This window comes from Furipterus horrens, unplaced genomic scaffold (assembly GCF_987537825.1).
Source record: "Furipterus horrens unplaced genomic scaffold, mFurHor1.1.pri manual_scaffold_5, whole genome shotgun sequence".
In the NCBI taxonomy this organism is placed as follows: Eukaryota; Metazoa; Chordata; class Mammalia; order Chiroptera; family Furipteridae; genus Furipterus; species Furipterus horrens.
The window spans coordinates 182,145,227-182,162,440 of record NW_028327175.1 but is presented as its reverse complement, the minus strand read 5'-3'; the positions used below and the strand labels follow the sequence as shown (position 1 = coordinate 182,162,440).

General features: G+C 46.4%; 1 protein-coding gene across 1 annotated transcript; it reads left to right on the top strand.

The window, feature by feature from the left end:
• Nucleotides 1–782: 782 nt before the first annotated feature.
• ACTR1A (actin related protein 1A) lies at nt 783–16,981 on the top strand. The gene is made up of 11 exons (XM_090278508.1): nt 783–908; nt 9,000–9,064; nt 9,949–10,024; nt 10,766–10,891; nt 11,674–11,798; nt 12,453–12,669; nt 13,385–13,477; nt 14,109–14,283; nt 14,384–14,445; nt 15,095–15,135; nt 15,224–16,981. Exons 1-11 carry the CDS (start codon nt 861–863, stop codon nt 15,324–15,326), a joined length of 1,131 nt encoding a protein of 376 aa, XP_090134634.1. The 5' UTR covers nt 783–860; the 3' UTR covers nt 15,327–16,981.
• The last annotated feature ends 233 nt before the right edge of the window (nt 16,982–17,214 follow it).

The window sequence follows — 17,214 nt, the reverse complement described above, 5'->3', positions numbered from 1 at the left end:
GATGTCGATTCAACACGGGAGGAGACAGATACCGTGTCACTCCCGAGTCGGACTGCACAACCATTCTCGGCGGTGCAGATAGACTCTTCAGAAGCTACACCATCGTCTCTCGAGACGGACGGCTGCCGACGACGACTTGTCAGTGTCAATAATATACTAGTAGTTCCAAATGCCAGTCATCAAATGTTAGCCTGTTGCAAAGTTTACACTTATCCAGAAAAAAAAAATGCAAAAAGAAAAAAAAAAGTACTTTTTTTCGAAAAGGCAAATTTTATGCAATTTAAATTCTTTTTTTGTTGTGGTAATATGTCCTTCCCTGTGTATGTGTGCGCGCATGCCTGCGTGCGTATCAAAATTTTTTATTAGAGTGTGGTGGTGATAGATGTTTATTAATGTCTTATGGAACCAAATAAAAGTACAGTAACCTAATTTGTCCAGGAGAAGTGGTGGGGAGTGCCAAGGCTGATCTGTAAAATTCAAATGTCCACGAATTACTGACCAATCCAAAGAGAACTACAGACAAGTACTTCAGCAAGCACTGTGAATCCCTAATGGACTACGGATCAAGGCGTGAAATACAACCGTCAATCTCAGTCCTTCTTTTTACGGAGACTACAAAACCCAAGGTACTGTGCGTCAGAAACCCGAAGCCCAGTCTCTTAAAACTAGGAGGGGCTCCGAAACTGCCTGGCCCTCTAACTGCAGGTACAAGGCATGCTGGGGACTGTAGTTCTTCGGAGGTGAGGTCGGGCCGCTCCCTGACCGCCCTGCCCCGGCGGCTAGTCTGCGCATGCGTGTCAGTGGCGCTAGCCGCGGACCCGGCAGGCAGTTCCTTCCTCGGAAGGAGAGATTCCTCTGCCATGGAGTCTTACGATGTGATCGCCAACCAGCCTGTTGTGATCGACAACGTGAGTTGCATCTTTTGTAGCTCTAAAGGGTCTTACGCTCCTGTTCCCCAAGGAATCGGTTCCCGGTTTCAGCCTGGGCCGCCGGCTCTTTGTCACTGGCCTTGCCTGTCATACGGGTTCAGCTGTCTGTGTCTCCGTCCTCCTCCCACCTATAATCCGCAGGCGGGGAGGCAAGCCAGCAACCATGGGATGGAGAGCTTTGGGGCGAATAAAGAGAAGACTTCTAGTCCAAGGCGGGCCCTTTGGCCCGTGGTTTAAGGGGCCTTAACAGCACTGTGAGGTCCCGGCACCCACCCTTCCCCAGTTTCTGATAACTCTATTGGCTGCTCTGGCTGTCCATCTTGACCAATGACCCCGCCTCTGAGCTTTGCCGGATGAGGACTACCCTCTGCAGTGATTGGCTTGCGTTCCAGCAGTTTTTCCGGGTCGCCATAAGGGTTTCTCCTCTTTAAGGGGCGGTGCACGAGGGCTGGGATTGGCTTCCAGAACTCTCAGTGGTGGGGCCTGATGGGCTAAGGCCCGCCCGTGGGTGGAGGAGGCCTAAGTTTACTTCGTTTCGGAGCCGCCCGGGTGACTTGGCTGTGTAACTGTCTGGGTGGGGCCCGGGAACCTGGTGCCAGAAATGGGCTCAGGAGTTCATTTATTTCTGTGATTATAAATTATAGCGTTCATGAAGGTTGAGAATAAAGGAGAGTGACAAAGCAAGCAGGGACGCCTAGTTGCTGGTGAAAATAATTACTAACATAATATTTTGCCAGACTCTCTAACGCTTACAGAGGGGTTTCACAAACGTTCGAGCTGGCTCCTCGCAAAAACTGGGTGGAAGGTTTAAGCAGGAAGTTTGATTCTCGTTTTACAAATGAGAGAACTGAAGCCGGAAGAATTAAAGTGAGCCCAAGGTCGCACGGTAGAGGTGCCCTAAATCCAGTGCTTTATCCTTTATTCCTCTTGCTAATACCCCACGAAAATGCATAAATAGTGACAACTGGAAAGAATCTAAATACTGCTCTTATTTTGGGCCGAGAGGGACAATTGAAAAACAACTGCGTTTGTCTTCTGCTTGAAGGTTTAGTCCCACCAAGATTGGTTGGCACCTCTTCTGTGGCCCTTCTAAGTCCCTTGAGGCAAAACCGCTAGTTCCCTCTATCCAGAGCTATCAGATTTGATCTGTTGATCCAGCCCTTGGGACCTTAGGCATGCTGCATCATCTCATTTAATCTTAAACTCTGGTTGGTACATGGGAATGACTGTCCCTGATTTATGCAGGAAAGTGAGGCCTGGAGAGGTTAAATAATATTTAGACCACCAGGATTGTGAATTGAGTAGCCAAGATTCAAATTGAGATCGGGTTCCAAATTCCTCACTTTTTTCAAAGAAAAGTGCTTTTTTGTTGTTAGCTTTCCTCTTAAGGAGTATGGCTTCTTCCTCAAAGAAGAAGGTTGAGTTCAATGAGACACTTCCATTTTGGGAGAATTTGAGGGGTCTCACTCACTAGACTGTTAAATCCTTTTCGAAAAAGATGGTATTCCTTAATTTTCATTACTCTTGCCTTCCCTACCTCCCTCCACACGCACAATACCTAGGGACTGGCAGCACTTAGTACTCAATACATTTTTTTTCTTCATTTCATTGATGGGTGGACAAACAAATGATTGACTATCTGTATCACAGTAACAAAGATATTCCTAAATAGAGAAAGGACGCGGGGGGGCTTAGTTACTTCAGAGGATTGAGTAGGACTCATTGTTATAAAGTTGATTTTCAGAAAACCTACTACTTCTGTCTTCAGCCAGTTTTTTATATGCTTCATCTGCCTTTTTCATAGCTTTAAAATGGGGAAAAAAATAAAAATTAGCAATTTTCTTTTTCTTTTTCATCAGCAATGCAGAATAAGCAGTCTGTCCATCCAGATACTTTGCTTCTTGAATTATTGGGCAGAAGTTCCATCTCCAGCTATTTTCTTTAATGTCGCTAAAGCTAATAATGCTTCTTAGTTTTTCCTTTTCCTTTCTTGGTAGTTTATTTGAAATGCATCAAAGCAGTGGTGCATTTTCAGTTTTAAGATTTAAAGAATTGACTTTTTTTTTTTTCCTCAGGGAAAATATATTCTTTCTTATGCCAATGATTCTGCCAAAAGGTGATATAGGAGAAACTTAAATGATTTTCCCATTAGGATTTACAGAGTAGCTGCTACATCTTGCTGTTTGACATTTGAAGAGTTTTGTTTTGTTTCACAATGAAGGATGGATAGGAAACATTACTTGAAATATGTGAGCTAACTTTATGAGAATAATGTGTCTCTAGCAGATTTAACAGCTCCATAGCTTAATGTGTTGTTATAATTTTATTTCTGGGCTAGCGAGAATAATTTTTTAAAAGGGAGAAGAAATAAAGCAGAGAGAAGAGGGAAGAGCCTCATTATCAGTTCAGTCTTTCCCAGTATTAAAACAGTTGTTGACCACTCTTTTCATCATGTTCTGGCACCAAACCTGTTCATTAGAATTTAATGAGGAAAAGGGGAGGGAGGGATGTATGTTGGGGGGTGCATACCTGTACTTTAATGACAGCAATAAGTGATAGGTAGTTTTAAGAACTAAACGTAAGTTATTCTTCCCAAAGGCATACAATATAGTACAATATAATACAATAGTAATACAAGAGGAGGGAAGCTCCCAGACAACATTTTGAGGACTACAACACTTTGATTAGATTACTTTTAAGTTCTGTCCTAAAACAGATCAGCATTCTGGTCAATCTTAAAACCATCTTTGTGACTATGGGGACCTAAATGCAGGAACAGCATCAAATCTTTACAAGTTCATCAGTAAGATGGATAAGAGTTTCACTCTTTCAGGAAATGTTATGCTGCTTCAGCCCCATTTGTAAAAAATGAGACATATTAAAAATAAAGAAAAACTCAGAGAAGTATATAATGAGCACTCATGTAACATGTGTCTACCACCAGATTTAATAAATATTGATATTTCAGATATTTTTAGGAAATAAAATATTACAGATATAATTGAAAGTTCTTTATAGCTCTTCACAATTTTATCCTTTTCTTATGTTCCAGAAATAACCCTAAAAGCAACCATATCATAAAATTGATGTGTTCCATTCCATCTATGACTTTATATTGTGTGTGTGTGTATTTGTGTTTTGAATTTTCACTTAAGTGCTAGCATTTTATTTGCTAACTCTTCTTTTTATTATAGAAAACCTGAAACATAGACAGAAGGAGAGGGAATACATACAACTCACCTAACTGTAACAGTTATCAAATCTTGGTCAGTCTTTTTAACCATGACATTCCCACTCACTTCCCTCTCTCACATTCTTTTAAAAATATAATCAATATATTATTACCAAACCTAATAAATTAACAATAATTTATTAATATCAAATATCCAGTCAATATTCAAATTTCACTGATTATCTCAATTTTTCTTTTTTACAACCTGTCATCAGCTCTTAAGATCTGCTGATTCACTTACATTTAAGGGACACTAGAAGTAGCTGAAGAAATGAAGACATTGGATTTTATTTTTTATATTGGATTTATTTACCACAAGCACTTACGATACAACATTTAAATGTTGGTTGTGCAACTTAAGCAAGAGTCTATCCCTGGCTTGACAGAAAGAGTGGAGAGGAGTTGATTTGTAGAGATATCTCACTGTTCAATTATATGTATTTTGACAGCCAAGGATGTGCTTCACACCAGGCTAGGTGCTCTGAGGGTAAGAAAGAAATCAGATACGATGTGGAAGGAGAAATATCATGAATTACTTGCTGGGAATATATACAATAGGGGTCTTAAACTCAGTGCCTTCAGAGGCTGAGCAGGAACATTAAAAGGGTGAGGAAGAGGGTAGCCTTAAAGATGGGGTGAGGGCTCTGGAAGGTATATTAAGCATGCCTGGCCAAAGGGCCCACTGCTTCTCAATCCCAGCCAGTTGCCCCCATGCAGGAATGCAAGCCCGGTGTTACCACATCTGAGTTTTCAAGAAAAATCTGAAATTTTAAACTTCATATGCAGTCCCCAGTTTTTAACTATCAAAAGTTAATGTAAAAGTAGTTTGTGTTCTATAGATACAGAAAGCAGATCTGTGGTTGCCTAGGGCTGGGAGTTGGGGAAGGGGTGGGATGGATACTGACTGCTAATGGGTACAGAGTTTCTTTTAGGGATGATGAAAATGTTCAAAAATTAGATTGTAGTGATGATTATACAACTCTGTGAATATACTAAGAACCATTGAATTATACTCCTTAAATGGATAAATGGAATTTTATCTCAATAAAGTTGTAATTAAAAGAGTACTCTATGGGCCAAACATAGTATGTCTCCAGGACAAAATGGACCACTAGTGTCCTCAAATCTGAGGCTCCACCTCTCAGCATCCTTTTCCCATTTGTAAAATGGGAGAGGCCCTGGCCGAGTAGCTAGGGTGGTTAGAGCATCGTCCCTATGTGCCAAGGTTGTGGGTTCGATCCCCATACAGCAAACAAGCAATGAATGCATAAATAAGTGGAACAACAAATCTCTCTCGCTCTGTCTCTCTCTCTCTCTCTCAAAAAAAAAAAAAAAAAAAAAAGGTATCAATAAATAAAATGGGAGATAGTTAGCTTCCTTCCCAGCTTGTCCAGAATAATTAGGAGTGCTTTGGATAAAGGTCACCCAAGCCATAGGTCTAAAGTCAGCAGGTACTGGGAGACCCTCACTAAGGACTTTGCTATTTGTTTGTCTGCAGCAGAAGGAGAATGAATGGTCAGAGGTGGCTGGCAGCAGATTTGAGTCCTTAAAAATCAAATATTTAATGAGACTACTTTTTCAAGAAGCCTCTACAAGGCATTTGTTGGCTTGATTTTGCCAGAGTGAGTAACAAAGAGAGTAGCAGCCTGTTTGCCAGGTACACAGTTTCTAGTTATAAATACTGTTAAAGAAATTGACATTACCTTTTTATATGATCTCATGGTATGACTTGAGTAGAATAGAGAGACTGGCCATCCTGGTGCCTAACTGGCCACACAGAGGAAGGAAGCTGCCTCCCACATCCCCACCCATTCTTCACCCAACTGCTGGCCTGGCAGGCCAGCTCCTGAGGCTGCAGGAACAAGCTGGGTCTGGTTCCTGGATCTTGTGCATCATTCCCAACACTCTCTTGGTCTTTCTTGTACCACTTTTGCCTGGGGCTTCTGGCATTCCAGCTGTTCATCAGGTTCCATATATTAGAAATCATCTGCCAATCACGTGAACTTGATTTTTACTTTAGTCAGCCAGCATCTGTTTGAGTACCCTATAAACACCAGATACTGCTGATATATAAAGTCTCTGTCCTCAAGGAACTTGAGCTGAAAAGAGAAAAAAACTGGAAAACTAAAGTCAAATAGAAAGCAGAATGAAACACATACTACCTAGTGGCATAGGTATGTGATTTTATGAGATAATAGGAGGAGGATAATTAATTCCATCTGGGGACTATTCTTCTGGAGGAAGGCAGTGATATTTGAACTGGGCCTGTTACAGTCTTGCTAGGAAGGACGGAGAGGAAGAAATGATCCTAACATCATAATCTGCCTTGTCACTCAGACTCTAGTCCTTTTGCTAGTAAACTCAAAGTTAAATAGCCAGAAAAATCATCTTTTAAAAGTATTTAGAGGCCCTGGCTGGTGTGGCTCAGTGGATTGAGCGCCGGCCTGTGGACCAAGGGGTTGCTGGTTCGATTCCCAGTCAGGGCACATGCCTAGGTTGCGGGCCAGGTCGCCAGTTGGCACGTGAGGGGCAACTACACATTGATGTTTCTCTCCCCTTCTCCCTTCCTTCCCCTATAAAAATAAATAATTTTTTTTTAAGTATTTAGAGTCTGAAGTACAGGTTTCATCTTTACTCTTCTTGTTTACAACCTCTGCCAGGAAACCAGTGAGTCTTGTCATCACCACACCCAGGGGAAGGCAGGGAGCAATTATAAAGAAGCTTGAGCTGACAGGCTCCTGGAGTCCTCTTGTGCAGCGCTGTTCTCACTCGCCCTGTCGCTGTCCCAGAGCCCTTGGGTTTGCAATAGGGTAGTTCTCCCTCCTTGCTCAGTGTGCAGCTGCACCTTTTCCAGGCATCTTGCTGTTCTGCCCAGGCCGATGAGTTTGCATTTATCTTCTGTTTTTTCTCTTTTCTGTTGGCAGAGGTTCCTGATGTCTTAGAGAACAGGCTTGCCCTGCTCAACTTACTGCTTTCCTGTCCTTCAGCCACTTCATACTTTTTTCCTGTGTTGCCAGAGTCAGGCACCAGAATGGCCTATCTCAACCCCTTCTCCCATAGAAAAGCAGGGATAAGAGACAGGGAGGGAACCAGGGATGTTGCTAGGAAGCTTTTGGTGCAAAGATAACTTTGGCCATTTAGCATCTCCTGATGTGTTTACTGCTTGCTGTGTGGATTCTGGAAATACCATACTCTGCCCCAGGAGAAGTGGCTGACAGGCAGCAGGAAAAGGCTTGCCCCGATTAGTTGCACTGTTGGGCTGGAAGGATGAGGGTATCAGCTGTGGTGGTAGAAGAGTTAAGAAGGAAGAGAACCGGTTGCATATGCAAGCAATATCAAGCTTCAACAGCTGTCCTGTGTAGAGTTAGTATCTGTGTATAGAGTCAATGTTTACTTTGGTTTGGCCCCGAGGTGGTATCAGAGATGCTGGTGGGAGAAGTCAGATTCTTTTCTAGGCAGAATCTGACTTTTCCCATCAGCATGTCTACCACCACCCTGAGCCCAACCAACGTACAAGGATTGGAGCAGCAGGGTTGTGTTGTTGGGTCTCTTCTCTTCTCAGGCAATGCTTTAGGGCTTCCCTGCTCTTTATTATCATGAGACCAACAAGTAAAACAAAGCATGGTAAAAACAGTAACCCCAAACCCCCTACAAAGCAGAGTAGTCTGCCTCTGCAGTAAGAACCAGATGGTGTGTGTTCCATGGCAGTGCTCATGGAGGTGTCTGTCATATGCGTCCTGGAGAGCAGGGAGAGCTCAGGTGTCCCACGGTAGTATAACTTAGCCATGCACTCTTCACACCCTGGTTGTGTTTCTGAACTTGGCTACTTCGGTGCTTTTAGCTACTTTCTTCTTCTCTCCTCAGGGTTTCTCCTTTTATTCCCTTTATTGATATTAGTTTTTAATGCCAAAAGTAAAACATGTTCAATGTGGAAAAGTCAAAGAATACAGAAAAATAAAATAATGCCCTGAGTGTACAGTGAAAGTTTTCCTCACCCTCCCCAGTCCCACTTCCTTCCCTTTGACATGCATTCACTATACAAATGCTTGTACAAGGTCTGTCTGGAGAAAGTCCAGCTATTGTTAATATAGGGAACAGTTTGTGCAACATTGAAGTAACCTGGCAGCCAAGGAGAGTGGGCTGGAATACTCATGTGTGAACAATGACGACTTCACTGTACTAGTGGGGGTGATAGATGCTGTTGAGTGAGCGTGGTTGCTGTGTGGCTGTCACACTGAAAATGAGTACAGCAATGAATCTGCATTAAATTTTGCGTTAAGATTGAACATTTCTCCATGGAAACTATTCCGATGATTCAAAAGGCCGCAGCAATGGGCACCTGGTGATTGGCAGCTTCATCACAATATGCCTGCTCATGCATCACATCACATGCAGAGCTTTTTGGCAAAACATCAAATCACCCAGGTGACTCAGGACCCTACAGCCCAGATTTGGCTCCCTGCAACTTCTGGCTTTTCCCAAAACTAAAATCACCTTTGAAAGGGAAGAGATTTCAGACCATCGATGAGATTCAAGAAAATATGATGCAGCTGATGGTGATGGAAGAACTGTGTGAGGTCCCAAGGTCCTACTTTGAATGGGACTAAGGTGTTATTGTTCTATGTACAATGTTGATTGTATCTTGTGTCTTCTTCAATAAGTATCTCTGTTTTTTGTATTACATGGCTGGATACCTTCTGGATAGACCTCATATAAGTAGATATATACAAGTATAAAGTCTCTTTTTAAAATAAAAATGGAACCGTATATGCATTGTAGGGTACACATCTCCTCTTGTTGTGATACTTCTCACTTTTCTTTCTCTCTTCTCTCCTCAGGGATCCGGTGTGATTAAAGCTGGTTTCGCTGGTGATCAGATCCCCAAATACTGCTTTCCAAACTAGTAAGTCAATCTGTAGCTTAGAAGCTTAAGGAGTTGGTCAGCTTTTTTAGGGGGTCAGCCCCCTGTCTGTTAGGGAGAAGGGATCTGTCATTCAGGTCAGCCTTGGCACTGAAAACAAGCAAAGGGCAGGAGCTGGCTTTTGGAGTAAGCAAAGGAAACAGTTGCCTACATGGTACAATTTAGGAGGTACTGGCAAGAGGCCTCTTTTTAAAATTTGATTTTGTCTGATGCCAAAAATGTTATAATTGGTAACTCATTGCTTTTAGTGACTACGTCTTCATGGAGCCCTCTTTCTCAATTTCCCCTGTCACCCAGGATAGGGTTTAACTATTAAACCATACCTACCATCTTAGTGAGAATGAGTTTCTCAGCACTGTCCTCCTAAGGGACAGAGACTGCAGGCAGGAGAAGGGTACAGGCACCTGGGGAAGGGGCTTAAAGTGGGAGAAAAAGAAAGAAGGCCACCTGTCACAGTCAACAACAGCACAGTTTACTTAGTAGGAGTCCTGGGCAGGGGGCTAAGGAGACTAAAATTACCCATTCATTTAGAAATTGTTTCCTTGTCTCTTGGTCTGCACTTACATTGGGGAAAGAGAAGAACTAGAGGTATTGAATCCTCTAAAATTCATCTTAATAACTTATTAAATAATATAACTATTCAATATAATAAAAATAGTTATGGCTAACTTAGTACATGTTCATTGTAGAAATTGTGGGAAATGCAGAAAAGTAGAAAGAAGAAAGTAAAAAACAACTGTAACCTCACTTCTTAAAGATAATCACAGAATTGAGTATATTTCTTCCTATCTGAGTTTGTGCCTCTGTTCTGCCACATGTTCAGTTGTGAAATGAAAAGTGACGGTCCTCCCCACTCTCTTTTGTAGTGTGGGCAGACCCAAGCATGTTCGTGTCATGGCAGGAGCCCTCGAAGGAGACATCTTCATTGGCCCCAAAGCAGAGGTAATTTCCAGTCCTTGAGCCAACAAAAGACCTATATTTCTCCCATGGACAGTATCCCAGCAATGGGGCATGGCCATGAGTAAAAGGAGCGGTTTCCTCTTAAAATCTCCCCTTTGGTTCTCTCATCCTAGGCCTTATCAGTTTATTTCTCCCAGGAGCAGCTTCTGGTCTTGGAGTGAAATCTCAAACCCTGATTTGGGAAACAGAGAGCAGTTTGGAAAACAGGGCTTTTGCCTTCCTTCTGTATTCTGTTATTACTTTGCCAATGATCAGATTGACAGTCTTGGTTATTTTTTGGCAGAAGGATTGGAGATAGATCCTGGCTGGGGTACCCTGGGGATGAGTTAATTAACACACTTTGGCAGAGCCCGCAGGCAGCCTCTAGAAGCAGAACAAACAGAATCATAGCTGTCAGTCTTGGCTCCAAGTGCTGAGGCCCAGAGGTGGGACCCAGGAGATTATGTCCTAGGATCAGTCAATGAAGAGGATGTCTCCTGTCACTTGCTCTAGGGGCAGCCAAGGGCCCATGCAAATGCAGAAGCCCTTTACTTTGCCTTCTTATTGAGCAGTGAGAGCAGTTTACAGTTGTACAGTTGGAGACTTAGGGAATAAACGGATGCCTGCCATTAGCCCAGGGTGAGAACTGTGGGGTGGGAACTCCCAGTTGTGGAAGAGCAGGGCCCACTGGCCAACTCAGCTGAGAGATTGGCTGCTGCTGTAAGTTCTGCTTTCTGTCCCCAGGAGCACCGAGGGCTGCTCTCCATCCGGTACCCCATGGAGCACGGCATTGTCAAGGACTGGAATGACATGGAGCGCATCTGGCAATATGTCTATTCTAAGGACCAGCTGCAGACATTCTCAGAGGAGGTGAGGATCCCATGCATGGGGCAGCCCTGTGGGGTGTGCAGAGCTGGTCAGAACCCTTATCCCAGAGATGAGGAAGATGACGATTGCCACCATGAATATTTAAGTGGTACCGTGTGCCAGGCACCAGAGCTTGTGCTTTTTAGATATGTTCGCATTTCATCTTTACACCATTCCTATGAGATGTAGGTAGTATTATCTCTAGTTTACAAACAAGAACAAGTTCAAATAAGCCAAGTGTGATAAAGTAAAGCTGGGATTCAAACCCACGTCTCTCAGACTTCAGAGTCTATACTCTTTAACATGTAAGGAGAAACTCTCCACTCAGAAACGCCAAGGAACATAGGCATATTAGGTGTATCTGATTTCCAGGGGAGGGGTGTGTTCTGTTTTTAAAAAGTACATTCAATATTAAAATTTAACTTTCTATTTTGAAAAAAAAAAAACCTTAATTATTCTTATCATAATAATTCCAAGAGTTTATTAGCAAAATCTTCTTGACAATTGGAGATATGTAGTGGACACGGGGATCTATGTAAGAATCTTGGAAGAAGAGGAGGGGAGGATAGCGGTGTGGGTAAGGACAGAACGAAACTTCAGAGGGGGCATGATTTGGAAAGTTGCGACACTGACCTGGGCAGGGGTAAGTGATGGGCCCAGCTTGCCTTTTTTGGAGGGAGGCTGACAAATGCCCCTGGCTAGCCACACACGGGCTTCTCCCCCAGTACTAGTGAGGGCTGGAACTCTGGCCTCACCCTGATTGCTGTCTGGGCATCTTTCACCAGCATCCTGTGCTCCTGACAGAGGCACCTTTAAACCCACGGAAAAACCGAGAGCGAGCTGCCGAAGTTTTCTTTGAGACCTTCAATGTGCCAGCGCTTTTCATCTCCATGCAAGCTGTGCTCAGCCTGTGAGTCGCAGCCTGGCTGCCAGCCTGGCTCCCTGGGAGCAGAGCAGTGCTTCGGCATTCCTGTAGGGGAGCAGCTGCCACCTGGGAGCTTGCTAGCTTGACTGCACCACATACACTTTATTCCCTGTCCCCCCAACATGAAGGCAGAGTGTCTGTTGCTATTTATCAAACATGGTGAGCGTTCTCCCCTCACATCACAGAAATAATGTCCGTCCCCTTGTCTCTAACAGAAGAGAAAAAGCTAAGCACAGACCTAGAAAGTCATGTGGGGAAATAGCTAGTTTTTTGTGGAAGTGAAAATATTCTTATTTTCCTTTACTCATTTACTTTTCCTGCCTAGCCCCTGTAGGCACTTGAGTGTTTTCCTCCTGTCTAGAGAGTGAAAACTGCCCCGCAGGCCGGGTCCCTGAAACCGCTGAGACTGGAAAGCCTGTTTCTAGGCGTGGGAAGGGAGCTCGGAGAGGCCCACCTCCTTTCATTCAGGCCTTTCAAGGCTCACTTCGGTGCTCAGGTGTTCTTAATCTCAGCCTAGTCTGAGGCCCCGGAGAAAGGCAGGCCCAGCTTTAGTTTAGCCAACCCTGAACTCTAAAAGAAGTGAGTTTTTCCCCAAGTGAGGAGGCAGGGGTTAGTGATGCTTTGCCCCCTTTGCTTCAGCTACGCCACAGGCAGGACCACGGGTGTGGTGCTGGACTCCGGGGACGGTGTCACCCATGCCGTGCCCATTTATGAGGGCTTCGCCATGCCTCACTCAATCATGCGCATCGACATCGCTGGCCGGGACGTCTCTCGCTTCCTTCGCCTCTACCTGCGTAAGGAGGGCTATGATTTCCATTCATCCTCGGAGTTTGAGATTGTCAAGGCCATAAAAGAAGTGAGTGCTGGCCCATGGGCCCAGGGATGGGGTGGCGGTGGGAACAGAGCATCCAGGACCTCCGGGGCCTGGAGTGAAAAGAGATGAAGGTCCTGTCCTGGGGGAGAGGATCAGGCTCTGTTCTCCCCGGCCAGGCCTCCTGACAGCTGTGGGGTCTCCACCTGGGCCCCCTCACACTCACAGTCTCATCTTCCCAAAGAGCTACCATCTTGTAGGGGAAAGGGAGCAGCTTCTGTTTCTTAAGCTGCGCAATGGTGATTGTTATGTTTTTCATACCTTATGTACAAATTACATATGTTCTTTCACCTCCCTGAGGAATTCAGAATACATTTTTTTTCTTCTGAATTAACTGAAAACCTCCTGCCACCTGTGGCTATAGACTAACCTCTGAGCTGGGTAGTGGGACCCAGAGCCACATGAGCAATAGAAGAAAGATGCCTGAGTCTGGATTAAAATTAGGTTGTGATCTCAGACCCAGATCCAGGGAGCCACGTATCCACACCTGCCCACCAGGAAGTTCGAATAGGTGGGCACTCATATCCTAAATGGCACCCAGTGAATGCCGCCATAAATCTCCCTGCTTCTGCTTTAGGGCAGCAGCTCTAATGACCTTTAGGGCCATGATTGCCATGGGCAGATTTCTGCAGCAGCACGTCAGTCCCCCGGGACTTGGTGCCAGGTTTCCCACCTGCCTGACTTGTGATTGGTTCTGCAGAGAGCCTGCTACCTATCCATAAACCCCCAGAAGGATGAGACACTCGAGACAGAGAAGGCTCAGTACTACCTGCCCGATGGCAGCACCATTGAGGTAGGTGATCGCATCTATCCCATCAGTGCCCTCTGGCCCCCAAAAGCTCTGGGCCCAAATAGACTCCCTGCGGGGAGGCTGGAGTCAAGGTCCCAGTCCTTCCGCCCGTGCAGGGAGCATTGGAGCTCTTAAGCAGCACTGTCTCCTGCCAGGGAGGTGTGCCCAGGACTTTGCTTCTGTTGTGGGAGGAGCGGAGGCACCAGAGGCACTTTCTAGGTCAGGATAGGGTTAGAAGGGGTGTGGTTAGTGCTGTCCTTCACCACTTGAGCACAAAATAGGCTGGGTTGCCTCTCTCTGGACCACCATTGATAGGAAGATGTTTCCATGCATGAAGGAGTCCATGTATTAATGCAAAAGGTCTCTTGGCTGGAAATGCCAAGGCTAGGATTAAACACAGAAGGTTCCTCTCTTTAGTTTCCCAGGAGCCGTGTTTGTTCCTTTTTGTTCCCTATTTGTTCCCAGGAGCCCTATCTGTGTTCTTCGAAGACCTTGGCATCCAAGGTTTTCCCTAAGCCTGGCCTTCATAATCATCTGATTACTAAGAGGTGGGCCCAAGGGCCTCTTTCATCCTCGTTCCCAAAGGGACCTCAGCCCCAGTCCTAGCCTCTGAAGCTTGCCCTCCACCCTGCAGATTGGTCCTTCCCGATTCCGGGCACCTGAGCTTCTGTTCAGGCCAGATCTGATCGGCGAGGAAAGTGAGGGCATTCATGAGGTGCTGGTGTTCGCCATCCAGAAGTCTGACATGGACCTGAGGCGCACACTTTTCTCTAACATTGTCCTCTCGGGAGGCTCCACCCTGTTCAAAGGTTGGTCTTTGCCCTCGGGGCCCTTGCCCAGGAAGCTTCCAGATCCTGCTAGGCCTAGACACAGAGGATTGACTTGGAATTCTCCTTGCTGCCCTTTCAGGTTTTGGTGACAGGCTACTGAGTGAAGTGAAGAAACTGGCTCCGAAAGATGTGAAGATCAGGGTAGGAGCACAATGTGGGCTGGGGCTGGGTGGAACTGGGCCCCAGGGTCTGCAGTGCCACGTGGTGTGGCCTCCCCTCTGCTGCCAGTTGGCTCCCACTTCCCCACTGGCCCCGAGGTCTGCCAGAGTGGAGGACCCATTCTCACTGGCCATCTTCACAAAAGGGGTCCATTGTAATTCCCAGATGTGGCAGGGTGAAGGCTGAGGGCCCCACATGTGGTCTTTCAGGGAAACTAACATTGTTGTGAGATTGACTTTTGCTGCTCCCCTGTGACATAGTCCAGCATCTTAGTGACTGGTGAGGGGAGCTTGCCGGCCTGAGAAAGGAGGGATTCTAAGTGAAGGAGTGTGGTTCCTGCCATGGAGTCTGCTTCCCACTGACCCCCAACAGGGCCAAATCTTGCTCCCAGATAGCCCCAGCCTTTCTGGGAATTGTACTTAGGGCTGCTGGAAACCTGTTTCTCAAGATGGGTGTCAGGCTCACTGTAGTACCCCCAGAGACACCCCAGGGTCCAAAAGGACGTGCCTTTGTTGTGTGACGTTCATCCAGTGCCTTGGTGGTGAGAACTGCCCATGAAGAGGAGGGTTGGGAGGGAAAGTGAGAGGGGCGGGTAAATGACTTGGACTCCTCCTTCCACCTGCCCTTGCAGATATCTGCACCTCAGGAGAGACTGTATTCCACGTGGATTGGGTGAGTAGTTCTCCTGGGAATAAGTAGAACAGGAAGCAAATACCCATGCTCTTCCTCACAATGTTCCTTTGGATTCCCTCTACTCCAGGGGCTCTATCCTTGCCTCCCTGGATACCTTCAAGAAGATGTGGGTCTCCAAGAAGGAATATGAGGAAGACGGTGCCCGATCCATCCACAGGAAAACCTTCTAATGTTGGGACATCATCTTCATCTTTCTCTGAAGTTAACTCCACTTTAAAACTCGCTTTCTTGAGTTGGAGTGTTTGCGAGGAACTGCCTGTGTGTATGAGTGTGTGTGTGGGTGTGTGGGTACAAGTATGTGCACCTATGTGAGTGCCGTGTGGCCCAGGAATCCCAGGGCCCAGAAGGGACGATGAACTCCCCATGAGGGTGATGGCCTGAGGCCTGGGGTTGACCACTAACTGGCCCCTGACAGGGAAGAGTGCTGGCAGAGGGCCCCACTCCTTTGCCTGGCTGTGTGGGATGATGTTTACTACCTTAGGGACACAGAGGGAGGTAGACCTAACCCCGGGAGACCTTGCTGCTGCCCATCCTAGGCTGGACAAGCCCCAACCCCAGGGTGCCCTGGGGCCCATGGCAGCTGCTGCCTCCCTTGCTCACCATTCTGTTCTTGATGCCTCCTGATCATGGACTGAGGCCTGGAATCAGGGTTGAGTTCTGTCTGGTTTTGATGCAGTTTGGGTTTGGGAAGCTGGAAAGGCTATTCCTGAGACCCCAGGGTCAGGAGAGGGCAGGATGCCCGTAAGCTTACCTGGGGACCAGGACCACACTGGGCATTTGAGGCAGGCAGGAGTAGTGCTTCTGACTGGTGGCAGAGTTAATGTTCCAACCCCAAGCTCCCAGCAGGGGGTCTCAGGAGTGTTTAAGGAGCATGTTGGCTCCAGGCCCTGCTATTTGCTTTTCATCCATCCTTGGGCAATGCCATCTTCAATTTTATTTATTGAAGTGTTTATTCAGTATGGGGACTGGAGAGAGGGAGCTCATTGCTTCCTGCCCACCAGTCACCCCTTTAACACTAATGTTTACAGCACCTAAGCTTAGTAGTGTAGCCTCCAAGGCCCACCATTCCCTGCTAAGGGTGAACTGACAGTATCCACAGGCTGAGGCCATTTGAGATCTGAGGCTATACTCGAAGTCACTCCCATCAGCTTCTTTCTTTCTCCCTCTTCCCCTTGCTCACTATCCTGGGATCAACAGGCTGGTTGCTGGTTGGATTTTCTGAAACAGGAGGTAGAATCACTGGCAGAGGCCCTAGCAAAGGAGGGGTGTGGGGATCTAGCCCCCTTCCGATTGGAGAAAGAGCCGAAATTAACCAAGTTGCCTTTTCCCACTCTAGCTGACCTGAGGGGCTAGGTTGTAGAGATGAGAAGGCCCCCTTGGGGCTGATTTTGTGCCATTCTTGACTTTGGGCTTGTCTGGTTAGGGAGGGAGGAGGCTAGACCTAGGTGCTAGGAGCTGGTGGGCTCAGGCGCCTTCCCTGGATTGGGCTGGTTTAGCAGTGGTCCAAAGGCCCTTAAGCCCAGGTGGTACAAAGCTGGGGCTAGCAAATGTTCACCGGCACCCTCACCTGACACCAAGACCTGCCCCAACCCCAGATTCAGGCAGTATTCTCCCCATGCCATCCAACGACCAAAGGCCCTGCCAGGTATGGGCCACAGCAACAGGTGTGTGTGAAAGTGATGCGGCGACCCGCGGACTGCAGTGTGCTTAACCAGCTCACCTCCCTTCTTTTAGCCCAAGCCTGTCCCTCGCACAGCCTCGCACCAACCACGTTGCCTGGTGGGGCCCAGTGTGCTTAAATAAAGTCCTTCCAATAGACATGTCAGTGGGCCTCTGTCTGTAGTCAGTGCTGGGTGGGAAGAGGGAGGAGCTGGGGGCCGAGTCCATCCTCTAGAGGGCACTGCTGCACCAGGCAGATTTGGCCAGCCTTAGCCCAAGTCCCAGCCTGTGAAGCCCTTGGGGGAGACTCCACTTGAATGAGGGGAGCAGCATTTGACAACCCTGAAATCAAAGTCTTTCAAAACTTCCACAGAAATAAGAAGCTCAAGAGCTTATTGA